At 39.5% G+C, this 20,484-nt stretch overlaps 1 protein-coding gene across 1 annotated transcript in view; it reads left to right on the forward strand.

Moving 5' to 3' along the window:
* LOC122815830 (kielin cysteine rich BMP regulator) overlaps positions 1–20,484 on the forward strand; it is a 2,917,372-nt gene that overhangs the window by 1,203,260 nt on the left and 1,693,628 nt on the right. Inside the window, exon 15 of the mRNA XM_044088633.1 lies at positions 6,216–6,309. Coding sequence (XP_043944568.1) covers positions 6,216–6,309 — 94 coding nt within the window. The remainder of the gene's footprint in view (positions 1–6,215; positions 6,310–20,484) is intronic.

Raw genomic sequence — 20,484 nt, forward strand, 5'->3', positions numbered from 1 at the left:
GGACTGGTAGCTAATAAGCAAAAACTAATATGTAATAGCAAACATGCATAGAAATACCTGTTATAGCTATATACATATAATTGAATCTGTCCTCACATTGTTATCTCTTTATAGTATGCCCAAAATGCATAATACTGCTTGCTACAATCTCACTGTTTAGGAAGGTATATTACAAAACAAAAACAGACTGCAATATTTACTTGAAAATAATGGTTATAAAAGTAAACTGCAAAATGTGGACAGAAATATATGTTGTCAACTAAAAGTATTATTTTTGCAGTTTTTACACATATTGTACCAGCATATTATTTGGGTTTCCTTTATATGGTCAATATTTTAAAGCTAATAAATTGCAATAGATAATGTCCAAAGAAAAGAAGTTGTCATATGATGTAGGGAAATAATTAGTGTACTAATTAAACTCTTTTAGGGGAAAATAATTTGGCTTAACTTAAAACATACCATGAATATATAAACATTTATAGCATTTAAAGGAGATGAGAATGGGACAAACTACCACTTTCTGAAAAAAAAATGACAAACAAACAAAGAAAACCTCATTGAAAGGGTTTCAGTCCCAAAAGAACACAATTCTTAAAAATAGATAAAAACATGAGTTTTCAACAAGGTTCTTCTTGGGTAGCAACATTCTGACATAAATAAGGAATAATCTTGAATCCAAAATAACAAAACGTGAAAACTGTAAATCATTTTCTCAAGCAGAATACACAGACACACGAATCTCATAATCCAAATGCAAGGGAAAAAGACCCAAGAGGAAAGAACAGTGCGTACCAACTTGATGTAAACATTAACCAGACTCTTAGTGTCAAAAGCTGTAAACTTTTTTCATTAATGAAGTAAAGGAGGAGATACCATTAGTTAAGATAAATAGTAAAGCAAGGGTTAAGTGTGTTCATTTTATTAGTAACAAGAGCTCTATCAGCTCCTTTGTTTGAATCATTTGAATTGCACTGACATTTTCAGAGCGGTTGTCTGCTTTCCATGCTGGAAAAGAACTGACATGGTATGCAAGCCAATAGGATAAATGCAAAAAATCAAAGTACACAAAGCACAATATGAAAGGTATGTGCTCAAGTCAGACCAAAATATTAGCTAACTGAACAGTTTTAAAGTTGCTCAATTAGCCACACTTATGAAGTATTCTGCCTGAATATTGCTTGCTACAACTACACAGAACTATTTACTTATAAATTCTTGAATATTTACTTTCTTCAGTATAACTTGTACGTATAAAGAATGTCTGGAGTATGACACACGTGTAAGCTTCAAACACTGAAAGACAGATTGCAGTCCCTTGGTTTGCATTTGAAAGTACTTCTTGGGCAAACAGCGAGATGCAAAACAGAAAAAAACATCCCTAAAAATGTACATTCATACTTGCCTATGACAGTGCATTGCCTTTGCAACTTGCATAATCTTAAAAAAAGGACAATTGCAAAGAGAAAGATTAAAAAATGAATTAAGATAATAAAATAATATTAAGGTAATACTTACATATTATCACAACCAGATTTTCGTGGTTGCGAAAATAGCATACTTCAAGTCAAAGGAGGCCATGCAACACTGGTCAGTGTTATTAAAAGTCCTTATTGCTCAGTAAAAAGTGTGGATTACCTTCAGGAAGACCAGCAAAATAAAAAAATTCTCTTCCTAATTTGCGTGCATTACAGATAGGTCACGGTGGTGCATCGGTTAGCGTTGTCGCCTCACAGCAAGAGATTCTCCCATTTGATTCTTGGCTGGAGCATCTTCTGTGTGGAGTCTGCATGTTCTCCCTGCATTTGAGTGATGTGTAAGACATACAGGTAGGTACATGCGTGAGTGGGTGTGCCTTTTTGAAGGTTGGGCATCGGGCTGGCAACTCTGCACCATAAAAATCCACTGCCAATCATTAGCAGACCGGAGTTCTGCTCTGGCGACTGCTAACTGGGAAAAGCCAAAAGAAGACTACAGATGTACACTGTAATTCTCATGGCTGTTATCATATGTGCCGATTTCTGCAGGTTATTAAAAGGGTGTAAGAGCAAGTGTAAGAAAGTGTCCCTATATTGTGTGTGTCAAATTTAACAAGTTTGATTATTAAAGAAGTGAAGAGTGTTTAAACACCAAAAGAGAAAAATCCCTTGTTCTGTCTCATTTCCTGGGTTCATAGGTTCACAGGTTTGTATTAGAGCAACAACCACTGAGGCTTTTTAAGCATAGCCATGCATTCCAATTGTCTGACAAGTTCTGGTACTCTTTGTTTTGCAAGCAGGGGTTTAGGACATGGCATATTTACTAGCAAGGTATGTATCTCTCATCACCCTAGAAAAAATGCATACCTTGCATATATGGTGTATCAGGTCTGTATTAATTCATCAAAACCTAATTCCAGTAAATGGCCTTTCATCGAACAGAAACCATTGAATGGCCATTCATCGAATGCTCACTTCAGCGAATATTTTTGTAAGTGAAGGGGATTACTTGTCCCCCACACCAACCATAACACAAAGTACATTATATCAAACCCACCAAAGTGGGGGGCAATGCCCCCTACTTATATATACCAAATTCAAGATTTCACTACAGTGGTGAAAAGGGCAAATTTCCTAATGCTGGCTAACTAACTCCCTTCCCTTAGAAAAACGTTCGCTGAAGTGAACGTTCAACAAACAGCCATTTGCTGAAATTAGTTTCCAACAAATTAATGTCGACTAAATATATCACACATTTTTCCTTAACCCAATCTACAGTAACTGTATTGGGCTATTTTACTTTCCAACTGTTAATACTTAATGAGAGAAGATTCACTTAACCCAAAAATAAGCTTTATGTCTTTCCTTCTTTTTTTTAATGAACCTTTTCAAGAATAACCTTTGTCTTTCCACTCTCCTCATTTAGTTGTATCTCTTGAATTTTCTCCTCTGCGTATGTATACTCTGAACTTTAAAGATTCTAAATTTGTTATAATGTTGTTCAATCTTAGCAGCAGACTCAGTGCACACATCTTGTTCTTTCTCTGCCTACCTTTATTCTACACTACTCTGGTCTACCTTACCTATTTGCTGCAGTATGTTGTCTTGATTTACAGTCTTTTGTTTATTTATTTATTTATTTGTGTTTGTTAACTGGGGTAGAGTACTGATCTGCATTAACCTTGTCCAAACTCAGCCCAGTAGTACTCTATGGTTAAGTGACTTGCTCAGAATCACACAGTTAAGTAATGGAAGCTGTGGGAATTAATCCGTGGACCACAGGAAACAATTAACACCTTAGTCCTCTGTGCCAACTTCTAGACAATACTTTCCTGTTGGTCTTATTCATTAAGTCATTGTGCTATTTTATAGGTATCATAAATAGTAGCATCTGGCCAAATTACCAGTCTTGCAATATGAAGTATTTAGGTTCACATTGCAAATGAAATTCCCCTTGCATTTTGATGGTGGTGCTGTGGTAGTGTTGTCACCTCACAGTTAGATGTTGCCCATTCGATTCTCAGAGCGTCTTCTGTGTGGCGACATGTATGAATGGGCGTTCCTTCATTGAAGGTTGTGTGTTAGGCCCAGCAAGCCAGAACGTAAAACTCTACTGCCAATCATCAGCGGACCGGAGTTCCGCTGTGGCGACCCCTAACCGGGAAAAGCTGAAAGACACAAACATTGAATTGTTTTCGACAGTTGCATACAATGTTTTTCATCTTGTCACATATAAGATTTAATTGGCTGTCTCCTATAACTTACAGCTCTTATCCATCCCTTTACGATGACCATATTAGAAATACAGCAACTTTTGAATCACTAAAAAAAAAAAACAAACAATAAACAACTCTCCTTCCTCCAGCCATATATCAGTCCTGTCCATATTTTTCAAACAGTAGGAACAGTCTGTTACACATTTGCTAATTTCCTTCTAATGCCCTTTTCTGTGAGTGTATCTGTATTAAAGTAAACCTGAACAGTATTACTTTTATATGAGGCACTATTAATGACCGGAGTCACCATAAGGAACTTAGGCATTTATCTTTTTTAAGTACACAAAATAGTTAGCAGCAACCAGTCCCCATAGTGCAGAGAGAGATAAAAATCTGATGACAGTCCAGGCATTGGGAGTACTGGGCAGGGGAGGATGGGTGTGACTGGCCAGTATTAACTTGCCAATCCTAGTGGGAGGGAAACAACTTGGCTTGCTGCAATTGCATCATGAACAGCATAGTGAGACCCAAGCTGCAGGAGGTGTGTCACTTTCTTATCTACAGAAGCATACATGCAGCTTCTGATGCAGCTATAGAAGAGTTTCCAAGCCTGTTGTAGGAATGGGGAATAGTGCAATCCACAGGATCTGCAGACTGGCCAACTTGCTAACACCCAACTGTAGTCTTCACCAGGGAATGAATGGACCTGAGGGCTGTCACTCTGATGAAGGAGTGAATTGGTCTATTGGATGCAGGAGGAGCTATCTGGTGATCCTGCCAACAAATACAAAAATATTGAGTAGAGAGCTTCAAACACCAAATCATGAATAGGCTTCCTGGGTGGGTGTATGTATAATATCACTGACTTGTTGGGGCCGATACCTCAATGATACAATGAGTTTTATTGATAAAAACTACCCATCTGATTTAGTTGTTCTATGCTGGAAGAGAATAACATTCCTTTTTTTTCACTAAAAACAAAATGAAAACTCCAGCAAAGCTAGAACCTCCACTGAGTGACCTCCCAAACCTCTTGTATCAGAGGCACATGGGATATATAATTCTGAATGCCCATGACTTGTTTCGTCGTTTTAATGGACAATTTCAGGCCAATAAAGCCAAACCTCACTAGATATGGTTATGCATATTTCAGCCTTGTTATGACCTCGTCAGCACAGCACAGCACAAGCAAAGTGTTTGACTAAGCGTAAGAAACACAGGGCTGTTATACCCAGCTGATGTCCATTATCATTAGGGTCACTGCAAAAATATCCCAAACAACAAAACTAAAACAATAAGTGAGAACGTCACTGAAAAACCAATCAGCAAAAACAAAATAAAAACTCCAGCAAAGCTAGAACCTCCACTGAGTGAACTCCCAAACCTCTTTTATCAGAGGCACATGGTATATATACAAATGACCCTTATGAATTTCAGGTGTTTCAACTAATTGGTGATTCTGAATGCCCATGACTTCTTTCATCGTTTTACTGGGCAATTTCAGGCCAATAAAGCCAAACCCCACTAGATGTGGATATGCATATTTCGGCCTTGTTATGACCTCATCAGCACAGCACCTGATGTTCATAAGGCCCTTGTGGCTACTACATGGAAAGATGAAGCATGTGCCATTTTGTCTGCAGACTGTGATTTCTTTCCAGTTTAATGCCTCACAGCATCCCTATCTCTCCTCCATCTTCTAAGACTGTTCCAACTCTTAGCTCATGACATTCATCACTGTTAATGTTGAACATCTTCATTCATTCCATGATATCTGCCAAAAGGAATCCAATGCACTCACTTAATAGTGAAGGACTGAAATATGTTTCTGCAGTCTGGTTAAAGGCAAAACTCCTTCACTGAAAATATTCTCCTCATATACTAGTTCTACAGTAGTGATATTTTCATTCGTTAAATCAAAATTACAATCAAAGCTCACACTGACAGCTCCTAGTAGCATGAAATCCCACAAAGTTCCCTATGTGAACCATCTCTTACAGCATCCTCTACAAACACTGTGTAGCTATTGTTCTATCATTGTTGTGATGTCACAACAGTGGAACACTTAAGAAATTGGTATTGTATTGAAGGAGCAAAGTCTTGGATACTGTCATTTTTCAGACACATATTAAAATACATCCCCTTGTATTGTATAACTTAAAACTGTTGTTCTGTAAGCTTAGCTTCTCTTTGAAAATCCCCAAGCATCAGAATTTTTGAAGTATGGTCTTCTTTGGAAGGGTGAAGGTTAGTTGTAAATTTTAAAGTATTTGATTTGCACTTTTTTGAAAAGTATGTTTTCTGCAGAAGTATTAACATTATAACACATGTAGTAATGAACTAAAATATTGACTTATTCTTTGAAATGCATTATGTACATTTAAGATAATTTTTGAAAAATAACTGAAACTTTGTGATTGCTCACTTTTCTAAGCTGTACTGATGAGTGATACGTAACTAGTGAGAGTTCAACTCTTCTTTCTAAGTTTCAATATCATCTAACTTTGTCATCACACCGCAGAATGGCAATGTCTTGTGTAACTGGATTACATGCCCCAACCTCAGTTGCGTAGTACAGGTGGAGGTGCCAGGAGAATGCTGCAAACAGTGCCAAGGTAAGAACACTGGAGTCCTGCATTTTAAAAGTTGTAGAAACAATGAATAAAAGGCATGCAGCATTGAGCAAATGTTTTTTAACACTGTTAAGTTTTGACTTTTTTCCTTCTGTGACTGCCCTGTTTCTGCAGTTTTAGTAATGGAAGTCTTGTTTGAAATCAGTTATGTCTTAAATAATTGGAGAGAAAACCCTAGATGTCTCACTCTGAATATTATTTTTTATCATAATAAGTTTCCTTAGACTTGTGCAACTTGAGAGCAGCTTATCCTATGTTTCTGTTATGTTTAGCCATAACATGATGCTGCTGTATGCAGGAAACCTTTGGTATATGTTCCTAAGTTCTTTTCTTGTTTGGAATGGAATTTACAGAATGGTATATTATGTGCAATAGAATTACTTATTTATTGTGTAAAATAAGCTGAACCAAGAAAGATTTTCATTTATGCCCTGTTGCAGCAATTATAAAAACAAAATTGTCATGCAGTGGGAAAATGCATGAGTTATTCTAGGACATGGCTAGTGGGGGGGGGGTTGTAATGGTCAAGGTGGTTGCCTCAGAGTTAATTGAAGTTGGCTAGGCTTAAAATGACCCACAAGGGCAGTTAGCCTAGTACTTACCAATGAACTTACCAATGGCATGACTAGTACAACCATATACATAAGGCCATTTACCTACCAAAACTAGATAGAAACAATTGATGGTTGACTTGAATAGAAAGTATCAATAGTTTTATCAAGTGTCTAAAAACAGTTGCAGATAAACTCTTTAAAAATGTATTATTGTAATCTAAATTTGAACATCCTGTGTGTTTATGAGCTTTGTGATTTCAAGCATTAGGGTGTTACAAAGTTTTGAAACATAAATAACAAATGCTGAGTTTCTCCTCTATATTACTTGGCCATAATCCATATTTCTAAGGTGAGGAACTAATAGTTAAAAGACCAGGGGAGTATGTGTGTGTGTGTATGTGTGTTTGTGACTATATCATTAAATAGTGAATGCTTCAAAGAGCAAATTAAAATAAAGCAGTCATTTTAGAGTGATTCTAAAATTATTGAAAAATACATAATAAAAATATATATATTTGCAGAGGATGTGGCTCCCCCTCATTATATATACCAACTCCAAGATTGCACAACAGTGGAGTAAGGGCAAATTCCTTGACCCCGCAGTAATGTAATCTTGCACAAAAAGCAGCCAGCAGGCTGAAACACACAGAAATAAAATGTTCTTTTATCTGAGCTTTCACTGCTATTAAGTAGAACAAAAGTCGTTTGGTCTTCTGAGCATTCACTGTTACGAATTGTAGCTGTGTGTGAGTACATGTCTGTGTGTGTGTGTGTGTGTGTGTGTGTGTGTGTGTGTGTGTGTGTGTGTGTGTGTGTGTGTGTGTGTGTGTGTGTGTGTGTGTGTGTGTGTGTGTAGGTTTACTGTCATTATCTTGAACCACACAGTCTTGAAAATCATGATCCTAAAAGCATAATATTGAAAGAGCAAAACACTGAAAACTGCATTGTGTAAAATTCTTGAATACTGAATCCCCCTACCAGGGTGATCCCAGAAATGAGTGCTAACATGAGTCCTGCAGGGGGCAAGTACAAGAGTTTGATATTGTGATCTTCTGTAATTTGATCTTTCAATATGGTCTCAGGATTATGATGTTAAAAACTGTGTGTGTTTCATGATTGTAATAGTGAACCACACACACACACACACACACACACACACACACACACACTGTAACTGAAAATGATGAATACTCATTTTGTTGTAAAGTTTTTGTGGCTGTGAAAAGAGAGAATGCACAAGTGAGTAAATGCTCATTTATGTGAAGCACATATGGTTGAATTTAGTTTTATGTAGTGTAGGTAGGTAGGAGTGTGCAGGGAAATTAATGTTTGAATGAAAAAGTGGTGATTGTGAAGGTACGGAAGACTGTTGTAACATTTGGTGTGTATGTGAAAGTGATTGCAAGTTAGGGTTAGAGTAAGGGTCAGATAGGGGGATAGATTCAGTGTTGTACATATTTTCTATGTCTATATACTTTTGTCTTGTGTAGTGGTACTTTTAGGGAGTGGGTTCTTAGTAACGATCTGGAGGGTTAGGGCAGGGGTAGGGGTTGGGATATGGCTCGGGTTAACACACATATGAATAAGGAGGGGCAGAGGTTTGAGACATGACCTTTTTGAGGGAGGAAATTTTGTATTTGAAAAAGGTACAAAAACATTTTAACAAGTGCTATTGCTGCAACATCAAAGATTAAATCAAGTGGTGCTTAGAAAGTTCATTCAACAAGAAGCACATATAAAAAGAGATCTAACAGACAGCGGTATGGTGGCTGATTTAGGTCAGAAGGGCTGATAGATTACCGTAATCAGCTGGAAGCAAACATCATAGGTTCATAGGTTCATACTAGGCTATCTGCCCTAGGGAATTTACAAGCCTAGCCAGAGTGTGTTTGGCTTTCACCACCCATTTTAAAATGAATTTTGCTATGCCCTTTTTCGAGGTTAGTATACTATGCATCTGACTAACAGTGACACAGAAGTGATACCCGGAGTAAATCTATGATCTCCCATCCACTCATCAAGATTCCTCTTGAAGAGAGTCAATGAGGGACTCTGATTAACCTGGACTGGGATTTTATTCCAGAGTGAAGGGCGCCTCTGGGTTATGAAGCTGTCCCTCCAGCATGTTTTATTTATTTCATTGCTGAGGTTCAAGTCTCTCGAGCACGTAGCTCGATGGGATTTGGATTTTCTGAGGTGCAGCATGTCCATTAATTCCGGGTTGGACATGGCTTTATACGTCAGGCACAGATCGCCTCTGAGCAGGTGGTATGCCACTGAGTAGAGCTGGAGTTTCTTTAACCGGGCAGCATATGGCATCTGATTGAGCCCTTTGATCCTCTTGGTGAGGTACTTTTGGGGTCTTTCCAGTTGCTGCAGGTGTCTGATAAGGTACATCCCAAAAGGGGCATTGTACTCAATTATGGGCCTGATGAGGGATGAGTAAAGAGGCACGATGACCTCCCCTGATCTAGATGTGAATCCCTTCATGATTAGGTGGGCTATATAAAATGATTTTCTAACCACTTTGGCCACGTGGTTGTCGAATGAGAGATTGCTATCAACTTGGGTCCCCAGGTCCCTAATTACTTCTTCCATACTTAATGGATTACCATCTATGTGGTAATTTGTGGGCACTTTGTTTTTGCCGAAGGGGATGACTATACACTTTTTGGCGTTTAGCTAGAGGCCATGGCGCCATGGCTCTGGCACCAGTTGTCTGTTTCTATGAGGCCCTTTTGTAGGATGCTTGTGTCGGCTGGAGGGTCGATTATGGCTCCCAGTTTGCAGTCATCTGTGAACTTGGTCAGCCACAGTCCTTCTGTGTTGGCCTGTACCTCCGAGAAATATATACCAAACAAGAGAGGTCCCAGGACTGAGCCTTGTGGGATGCCACTTGTAACTGGTTTGGAGTCTGACATGGCTCCAGCAATTCTAACCATGTGGGTTCTGTCCTTGAGCCAGTTTGCAACCCATCTAGTGACATAGGGGTTTATGTTTAAGCTGGTGAGCTTATCTATAATGCCCGAGTGGGGTATTGTATCGAAGGCTTTTGCGAGGTCCAGGTAGGCTGTGTGGACCACCTTCCCCTTGTCAATGGCCTTGGTGACTGTTTCAAAGAAATCGACCAGGTTTAAGAGGCAGGATCTGCCCTTAACAAAGCCAAACTGGGTAGGATCCAGTGTCTGTAGGTCCCGAATATCTTTATTTATGAGGTCCATGATGATCCTTTCCATAGCTTTGCAGACCAAGATACTCAGGCTTATGGGGCGATAGTTTCCAGGATCCGTTGAGGCACCACCTTTGTGGAGAGGGACCACTGTTAATGTACGCCACTCTTTGGGTACATATCCTGTAGTAAGGATGAGATTGAGCAGTAGTTTTATGTTTGGGTTTATTTCTTCTTGGAGTTCTGTAGGATGCAGCCCGGGACACCGTCTGGTCCCATTGATGCTGTGTTTTTTGCTTTGGAGAGGGTGGCTCTTACCTCAGTATCTGAGATGTCAGGGGGGCAGCACTCTGCTGAGATAGATATTTGCCCTTTTGGTGGGGAAGGGGGGGAGAAGTTTGCACTGAACCTGTCAGCTAGGATGTTGGCAGTGTCTGTGGGTTTGGTGTATTTTTTGTCATTTTGGACTAATTCTGAGCATATCTGGGAATTCCCACCCAGGTTTCTAACATAACTAAAGAAAGCCTTGTGATTATCCTTAGTGTCCTGTGCAATTTTTCTCTTGAAGCTGGCCTTAGACAATTTTATGAGTGCCCATAGTTTTTTGCTAATACTGATCAGAGATGCCTTCCCTTTTTGGGATTTTGCTCTATCATGTAGTAGCTTCCTCCTTCTATTGTATAGTTTGTTTATGGCTGGGGTCCACCAGACAGGACGCCTGCCTTTGGAGGATTGGGTCTTGGTTTTGTTTGGGATTGCATGATCCATGCATTCCTGAAGGTGTTCATAGAATGTGTTTATAAAGGATTCTGCGGTCTGGGCCGTATTTTCCACAGGCCCGGGGGCTTTGAAGTATTCCACCTCGGTTTTGAGGAGTGTGAAATTTGCTTTAGAGAAGTTTTTCACTGTGGTTTTCTGGGCAGGGGCTGGGGTCGGGATGTGAATATCTAGTGAGAATAGTTTATGGTCTGATCTTACCAGTGAGGGATACACTTCTGGTCTGGAGTATAGTGTCCCCATGTTGGTGATGATCAGGTCCAGTATGTTTTCCCCTCTTGTGGGAGTGGTAACAAGTTTTTCCATAGCATTTGAGTTTATAAATTCTAGGAACCTTTGGGCTAGGGTGTTGGAGATAGAGTAATGCTCCCAGTCTATGTTTGGGTAGTTGAAGTCGCCCAATATAATGGTGTTTGGAGAGACCTTCTTATTTTCCAGTGTTCTCAGGAAGGCCAAGTGGGGTTCCTGGGTTTGGGAGGGTGGTCTGTAGCAAGCTATAAACTGGAAGGAAGTTTTACCCACTGTTAGTTGCACTTGGATAGTCTCTGATGCTTCGTGCTGTGCCACCAACCTGGAGGTGTGGGTATCTTTGACGAATATTGATACTCCCCCTCCTTTTGTGGTTTGGTCCAAGTTTTGGGGCTGAAAAACATGGTATGAGGTATAACCTGGTAGTGCTGGGGTGCTCTCAGGAGCCTTGAACCAGGTTTCTGTTACTGCACAGATATCAATGTTCTCCATGCTAAGGAGAGTTTCGTCGTGCATCTTGAGGTTTAGACTTCTGGCATTGAGTAGCATTACTCTTAGCTTCTTATCCCTTGTGATACCTATGGAGGTGGGTTTGTCTTTTGAGCCTTGCCTAAAAAAGGCACTATGGGGGTGGCAAGAGCCTTTGCCAATATCTGAAAGCCCAGGGGTGACAGGTGTAAGCCGTCCCTAGCGAAGCATCGTGGCTTGTTGAGCATGTCATCCCAGGCTGACAGGCATTGGATCCCCTTTGAATGACACCAATACTTAAGCCAGTTGTTGAAATTGACCATCTTGTCTTCATATTGTGGCATCATTCTTGGTGAGGGTAAGATGCTACTCAAGGTCAGGGTCATACCGGCCTGGGCTACATGCTCAGAGAGCTCCTCTATGTCTCTTTTCATGTAGTCCAGGGAGGTCCATCTCAGGTCATTCACACCAGCATTGACAATGACTGAGTCATATTTGTACTTGCCTTGGAGTGACCTGAGTGCTTGTGTTATGTGGCGGATCCTAGCGCCCGACATGCAGCTCACTGTGACCTTCTCCTTGTTCAGCCTGGTGAGCGGGACGTCAGTGTGCCTGACGATAGAGTCACCTATTACAAGTGTATCAGGTGTGTTGTTTAGCCTTAAGGGCTGTGACTGTTCAGTACACTGGCTTTGTGAGCTATGTGTTGCATGTGTTTTGTTTTGGGGTAGCGGTTGCTTGGGTGTCTGCTTTGGAGGTCTCTGTTGCTTAGGCAGATTTTTATTTAGAGCCTCCGAGTATGTTTTTGTGTGCTTATGTGTTTGGTTTGCTGTCGTGGTAGGTCTATGTGAGACTGGAATTGTAGTGAGTGTGGTTTCGTTCTCCTCCTGACTGGTTACGCCAGTACTGAGTTGAGAGAGCTTAGCCTCCAGTTTGGCTATATGGTTGCATCTCTCACATATGTTGGAATTTGTTGGGAGAAAGAGAGGGTTGTCTGTGTTCATGAGGCAGTTGTAACATTGCCTCAAGATTCCCAGATTCACCAGCTGGACAGGAGAGGAGATTGACAACTGACCTTTGGACATGCTAGAATAGTATTGGGAATTCCTTTATAATTGAAAAAAGGGCCAATGGGGAACAAGGTACTCAAGGGGAGTTTGTGAGGGTGTAGTGCTTTTAATTTTTTAGTGCTGACATATAATTGCTTTAGTGAGCAAGTACCAGGCTTTAGAGTAGGAATAGGGTGTTTATTATGAGAACTAGATCAGTTCTAAGGGAAAAAGTGAAGAGCAGACTTTGTGGAGCCGAGAATGGTTTAAACCCAATTAAGTGGCATTGCCCGATGCTGCGCTATGCGCAAAATCGAGCAAAGCCACGCTAAAGTGGATTTTATACAGGGGGGGACTTGAAAGAGCTAGAAATTGGCCCAAAACAGCCAATAGACTACCAGATTCTTGTGCTGGGAACACTCCTCCAGGGATAGATAGGCTGCTCTAAGCTCCCCACTGCCACTGGTGAACAAAGAAGCCTCCCTTTATCCAAGAAAGGAAATGGGCAACACAGGAACTTTCCAAAAGTCCAGAATACAGCAAAGCCTGTATTTGGACTACTGTAGGTCAGCAAAGACGGGAAACAAGGATATATATATATTTTTTTTATTTTTAACTTAGAAATCAACTTAGAAATCTTGTCCAAAGGAGAATTTGAATGAGATGATACTGATTTATGCAAGCAGATAAATACCCTAAATGAAACGCTATCTGACCTTACTTAACAAGATTTGGACATATAAAAAGTTGTGGATCAAATGGAGTCTGAACCAAATTAAGTAAAAGAAACCTTGAATCATAATGTTAGAAAGTGTATAGACTTACAACAGAGCCTGATCATTAGCTTGGTATGAAATTTATAAATACAATACTTCCTGAGTTCCAAGGGTTTGTCTTAAATTGAGAGGTACAAAAACAACGTGTTCTTGCTCTACAATCTCATTCATAAAAGCCAAAGTATTCAACACAGTTCTCTTTCAAAGCAGCATGACAATTTAGCAAATAAAGTCGTAGAAGCAGAGACATTGAATGTCTGTTGAGATGATACATGGCTGTGCTTAATATCTTGAACTGCAGGGCAGGATAAACGTTATTGTTATTGTGGATATGGAATTCTCTATAGCCACACTGTATGGATTACCAGCAGTTCAAATAACAACTACCTAAAATTTGCCTTCTCTAACATAAATCAAATGCGTCTTGGATACAACATAATTACAGTAGTTTCATGGGTATGTACTAAGCCAGCAGTATACCAACCATTATAAGCATAGCCAAAATGTTATAGAAGAACACCTGAACATGAGCTGTTGGTTCAGAAAATGATGGTAGGTTGAAAGTTTACTTGGAATATAAAACATTTTCAACCTGGATTATGGCAGATGGATGGAAACAGGAAGACGATGGAGAAAAAGAAAACAGAGAGATGGAATAGTTAGGATTGTAATGTGATAATACTTAGTTTGGCATTGTTAAAAGTTTGCAGCCAGTGAGTGAATGTAAAGGATCTGACTCATAATGTAAATGAAGTTTAAATGTCATAAAGCTTTTATATTGTCTAAGATGCATGTGAACCTTGTTCCATAGGTGAGAGAGGCACTGGATGATGTAGTTATCCCTGAAGTAGGACTTGCTGATATTTGGCATAAAACTATAATGTCTTCAGAATGAGGGCTGACTGAGGAGCTTTTATTTTATTTTTGAGGAAATGAAGGATTCAGTGAGCATAATTTGACATAGCTCAGAAGCAAGGCACAGATCACCATGTAGGATACGACAGGTACAGAAAGCAAGGATAGTGTTCAGTCTACCTGTGAAAAGAGCACTCTTACATTCTTTTGGTTATGAAACACTGGGATCTTTCTGGTTGGAAAAGTTTTTAAAGACATACTTGCCAAGGGGGACATTGTATTTTATGAAGGTGAACAAGGGCAGAGGCAGCAGGGAGGATGGATCTGGATAAGAACCCATGCAGGACAAAAGGATGAAGCTTTGTTATTGGCTCATAACATTAATTCAGTAACCTCACTTGCAGATATCTCATATAAAATGCAAAGTGCAGCATGAACCTACAGATTATCGCTCCATACATGATGGCATTACCTTGGTTCTGGATCATAGATTCACAGATATGATGCATATCAGCTTATTACCACTACACACATACACACACACACACACACACACACACACACACACACACACACACACACACACACATATATGGGAGAGCTTGGTATTGTCAACTGTATATTTGGTTGACATCTGTTTAGTTGAGCAAATTTTGTCGACAGGTGTGTAAGACTGCACAGTATTTGGGTTGAAAAATATGCCCTTTCCCCAATATTGTGCAGTCTCTGATTTAGTATATAACATCAGCAGGGGGTATGGGAGGTACATTAATTTTTATGTTTTAATTTTGCATGTGTTGAGGCTGTTGCTTAGTCCATGCATAATAGTATGTCAATGTTTGCAATATCAGTATTTTCTGGTCAGCACTGTGAATGTCAGCGTTTGTGTCATGTGATCTTGTAAGGAAACTCAGAAGACATATATATGTGTGTGTGTGTGTGTGTGTGTGTGTGTGTGTGTGTGTGTGTGTATGTGTGTGTGTGTGTGTGTATATATATATATATATATATATATATATATATATATATATATATATATATATATATGGGATCGGTACTCATCCCCAAAGAAACTTTTCACCAAAGCACAAAAAGCCGGGCATACTTCCGCGAAAGTGCTTTTTACCAAAAAAGCACTTTCGTGGAAGTATGCCTGCAGCTAGAGGGAGTTGTGGGGGAATAACTGTTGCGGAGATTGTACTACAGTGTGGATAAGGGAATATTCCCATTTCCTCACTGTAGTGTAGTCTAGGAGTGAGAATATTAAAGTAAGGGGGTTTGAGGGGCACAGCCCCCACATTGGGGGGTGCAGTGTTCTTGCCCCCTGCATAAAAGTAGATTCCTTGTTTTTTTTTGTTTATTTTTAACACACTTTAACGAAAGCACTTTTTCGGTGAAAGTGCATTTGTTAAAGTGTGTTCAGTGATTGCAATTTCGGACTTTTGAACTTTCGTTCAATAGTCGTAGATCCATATATATTTATATATATATATATATATATATATATGTATATATATGTATATATATATATATATATATATATATATATATATATATATATATACATACATACATACATACACACACACACACACATGCTGTTTTGTTCGTCCCTAGTTATGACTTGGTTTCATTCTTTCCGTTTACTGCATAAAGCACATGTATTACAAATTTTTGCCTCTCACAGAACAAACAAACAAACAAAGGCTGTGTTTGTCAATAAAATCATAGTTTTACTGACATAAGCTTGTCATAGAAAGGTATGAGTTTGATTATTCTTAGAAATACTTTCAGATATATACTCTACTTTCCATGCATAAATGACAACATTTAATTAGTTTACTGAACTTCAGTAATTTACTGCGGTGGTGGAGCTGCGGTAGCATTGTCGCCTCACAGTTAGACGTTGCCCGTTCGATTCTCAGTTAGAGCGTCTTCTGTGTAGCGACATGCGTGAATGGGCATTTCTTCGTTGAAGGTTGTGCGTTAGGCCCGGCAAGCCAGTACGTAAAAAATCTACTGCCAATCATTAGCGGACCGGAGTTCCGCTGTGGCGACCCCTAACCGGGAAAAGCCGAAAGACACAAACAAACAAACTGAACTTCAGTAATTTGAATGGGTGCTTCTTCGTTGAAGGTTGTGCGTTAGGCCCAGCAAGCCAGTATGTAAAAAATCTGCTGCCAATCATTAGCGGACCGGAGTTCCTCTGTGGTGACCCCTAACCGGGAAAAGCCAAAAGACACAAACAAACAAACTGAATTTCAGTAATTTGTAATTATCCTCAGTGTCATTTATACTGAATGTGCAGGCCTTCCTTGTCTGCATCTCTTGCTTTGTTTACATCTATTTTCCTTCAGGACCCAGCCTCTTTGGTCTATGGCAGGCCCTTATTTGGGTATCACTCTTCCATTTGTATAACTCCTGTCTACCAGAACCCTACCTGTGTCTATCTGTAATCCCTTCACATTGAAAGGCACGTTTTTATTGCTTCCCGATTTCATTGTCTTCTTATGTGAAAGTAGTTTTGGCTCCATCTACAGGCTATCTTGTTGCAGGACAAATGTTTCAACTCCATCTCTACCTAGGCACCATTTATATATATATATATATATATATATATATATATATATATATATACACACACACACACACACACACACACACACACACACACACACACACACACACACACACACACATATCTTAAATAGATAACTGTTTCTCCATTAACTGGGCTTCATCAGAACCAAATTTTATTTTCAGTTAAGAAGTATCAAATTTTAAATACGTTATTTAAGTGCATGATTTGCTGAAGTCGCTGCTGAACTTGTCTATAGATCATGGTCCTTTTTCTGATTTTAAGGAGCCTCAGCCAGCAACTTTGCTACTTATAGGTTCATAGGTAGGTACTAGGCTATTGGCCCTAGGGCCTATATAAGCCTAGCCAAAGGTACCCTGGCTTTCACCACCCAAGAAAATTATTTCCTGTGCCACTGTTGAGCACAGCCACAGAAGTGATCCCTGGGGTGAATTTCCTATCTCCTATCCAATCATCAAGATTTTTCTTGAACAGTGATAATGAGGAGCTTTGTTTGATATAGATAGGCAGTTTTTTCCAGAGTATGGAAAGTCTCTGGGACAGGAATCTATCTCTCCAGCATGTTCTGTTTATTGTGGTGACAAGGTTTAGGTCCCTAGATTGTGTAGCTCACAGGGATTGGGAGTTCTTTAAGTGGAGCATGTGTAAAAGCTCTGGGTTTGACATAGCTTTGTGTGTTAGGCAGAGATCGCCTCTGAGTAGGCAATATGCAATGCAGTAAAGCTGCAGTTTTTTGAGACGGTCTGCACAGGGCACCTCTTTGAGGCTGGAAATCCTCTTTGTGAGGTATGTCTGTGGCCTTTCCAGTTGTTGTAGATGTCTTGTGAGGTACATACCGAAAGGGGCATTGTACTCTATAATGGGTCTAATGAGTGACGGATAGAGAGGAACAATGACCTCTTTTTTCCTGGATGAGAAACCTTTTGTGATGAGGTGTGCCACATAGAAGGATTTCCTGACTACTGTGGCAATGTGATTATCAAAGGAGAGACTACTGTCCACCTGTGTCCCAAGGTCTCTTATCACACTTTCAGAGTTAAGTAGACTACCACCTATGTGGTAGTTCATGGGTACTGAATTTTTACCAAAAGGAATGACAATGCACTTTTTGGCATTGAGCTTGAGGCCATGGCTTTGACACCAGGCATCTGTCTCAGCAAGGCCCTTTTGTAGGATGTCCACATCTTTTGGAGTTTTGATTATGGCTCCTAGTTTGCAGTCATCTGTGAACTACGTTAGCCAAAGACCTTCTGTGTTGGCCTGTACTTAAGAGAAGTAGATACCAAACAGGAGAGGACCCAGGACTGAACCCTGTGGTACTCCACTTGTCACTGGTCTGAAGCTGGATTTGGAGTCTGCTACTTTCACAGTGTGGGTTCTGTCAGTGAGCCAGTTGGCAACCCATCTTGTGACATAGGGATTTATACCTAGTTTAGTGAGTTTATCTATAATTCCAGAGTGGGGGATGGTGTCAAACGCCTTGGCGAGATCTAGATAGGCTGTGTGAACCACCTTACCCTCATCTACGGCTTTGGTGACTGCTTCAAAGAAGTCTATCAGGTTTAGGAGACATGATCTGCCTTTTACAAACCCAAACTGGGTGGGGTCCTGAGTTTGGAGATTACCAATGTCATTGTTTATAAGTTCCGTGATGATACGCTCCATAGCCTTGCAGACCAGGCTCGTTAGGCTAGTAGTTTCCGGGGTCTGTGGTGGCTCCCATTTTGTGGAGTTGGATAACTGTCACTGTGCGCCATTCTGTGGGCACATAGCCTGATGTGAGGCTATGACTGAACATGGTACTTAGGTGGGGTGCCAGTTTGTTCTGTAGTTCATGTAGAACACAGCCTGGGATGTCGTCAGGTCCCATGGATGCTGTGTTCTTGGCTTTGGATAGTGTGTTTTTTACCTGTGCAGCCATGATTACAGGAACTTTGCATTCTTCTGGTATAGAGATGGGCCCTTTAGGGGATGACAGAGGGGTAAAGTTAGCACTGAACCTATCAGCCAGGATGTTGGCAATATCTGTTGGTTCTGTATATTTAGTGCCATTGTGCTGTAACTCAGAGCAGATCTGAGTGTTGCCATTGAGATTCTTGACATAGCTATAGAATGCTTTGTGGTTGTTTTTAGAGTCAGTGGTGATTTTGTTTTCATAACTAGCTTTGGAGGATTTTATGAGGGATCTCAGCTTCTTACTGAAGCTGACCAGGGAGTTTCTCCAATCATGGGATTTTACACTTTTTTGCAACAGTTTCTTTCTTCTCTTGTAGAGTTTGTTTATGAAGTATCAGTTTCTCCCTATGGTTTATTGTTTTTATCTTTTGGGTGAGAAATGTTTTAACTCCAAAGGATGGAAAACTATTGCACCTCACTACAAAAATCTGTGTGTGTGTGTGTGTGTGTGTGTGTGTGTGTGTGTGTGTGTGTGTGCATGTGTGAGAGTGTGTGTAGAGTAAGTGTGTGTGTGTGTGTGTGTGTGTGTGTGTGTGTGTGTGTGTGTGTGTGTGTGTGTGGGTGTGCGCGCGTGTGTGGGTGTGCGTGGGTGTGTGTGTGTGTGCGTGCGTATCTGTATATATATGTAGATGATATAGATATGTATTTATTTATTTTTTTATTTTGTATCTTTAGGAAGTATACTTAAATATTCAAAAGATACAGTGACATAATAGTGAAGGTGCACTGTAAGGTGTGCAGTATACATTAATGCACTGTTTCATTTAATTTTAATAAACATTCACTGTAAAAAGGAAGGCAACACTAAGCCAAGTGTATTATGACAAAATATGTACACAGACACATACACACACACACACACACACGTATATATATATATATATATATATATATATATATATATATATATATATATATATATATAGTAAATTTAATGCCCAAGCACAGATGGAAATTACATCATGTAGGATCAATAAAGGTAGACAGAAATTTGGTACAACCACTTTAACCAGAAATGTAAATATTAAGCCTACAGCTGTTACCTAATTTCACAAGCACAATAAATTTGCTATAGAAACATAATAGCTAAGAATTTTCCTACTGCAATTTTGTTTTAGAATTTTCATTCACCTATGCCACTAGTAAATTATTCTATGTTTCAAGAAATTCAGAATTGTAGAATGTAAAATAAATTATGTCTGTGTATAACAATTCATTAAAATTGAAGCTTTCGTAGTACAGATGACAGAGGTCTTCTTTGTTGCTTTAATTCTCCTTCATCAGACAGCGAATGCTTAGGTTTTCAAGTTTTGGAATAGACAAAAACTGGACACACTTTGATCCTCCCTTGACCCATCCATTTTCATAACTAAATATGTACTGCTTCTGTTTCAAAGTTATCATTCTAGTGGTATCTTTGAAAAAATAGTATGTATGATGTTGAATGCATCCATTAACCAAATGCGTAGTTATACTGCATGTGCAGTGTTATTTTATAGTATTCTTATTTTAAATGCTATATTTGTTAAAAGTATTAATCCATGTAAGCATGATGGATTTATATTTGCTGAAGCCATTTTACATAATAAGCTTGGATCACCAAAAAGTATGCAAAGGTGATAAAGAACAGAATGAAGAAAATTGCTGTTCTGTATTGTTTCCTGTAATTTGTACTTACCTCCCAGATTACCCGTTAAAATCAACA

The sequence above is a fragment of the Protopterus annectens genome, chromosome 11.part0 (assembly GCF_019279795.1).
Source record: "Protopterus annectens isolate FY-2018-M chromosome 11.part0, PAN1.0, whole genome shotgun sequence".
Taxonomy (NCBI): Eukaryota; Metazoa; Chordata; order Ceratodontiformes; family Protopteridae; genus Protopterus; species Protopterus annectens.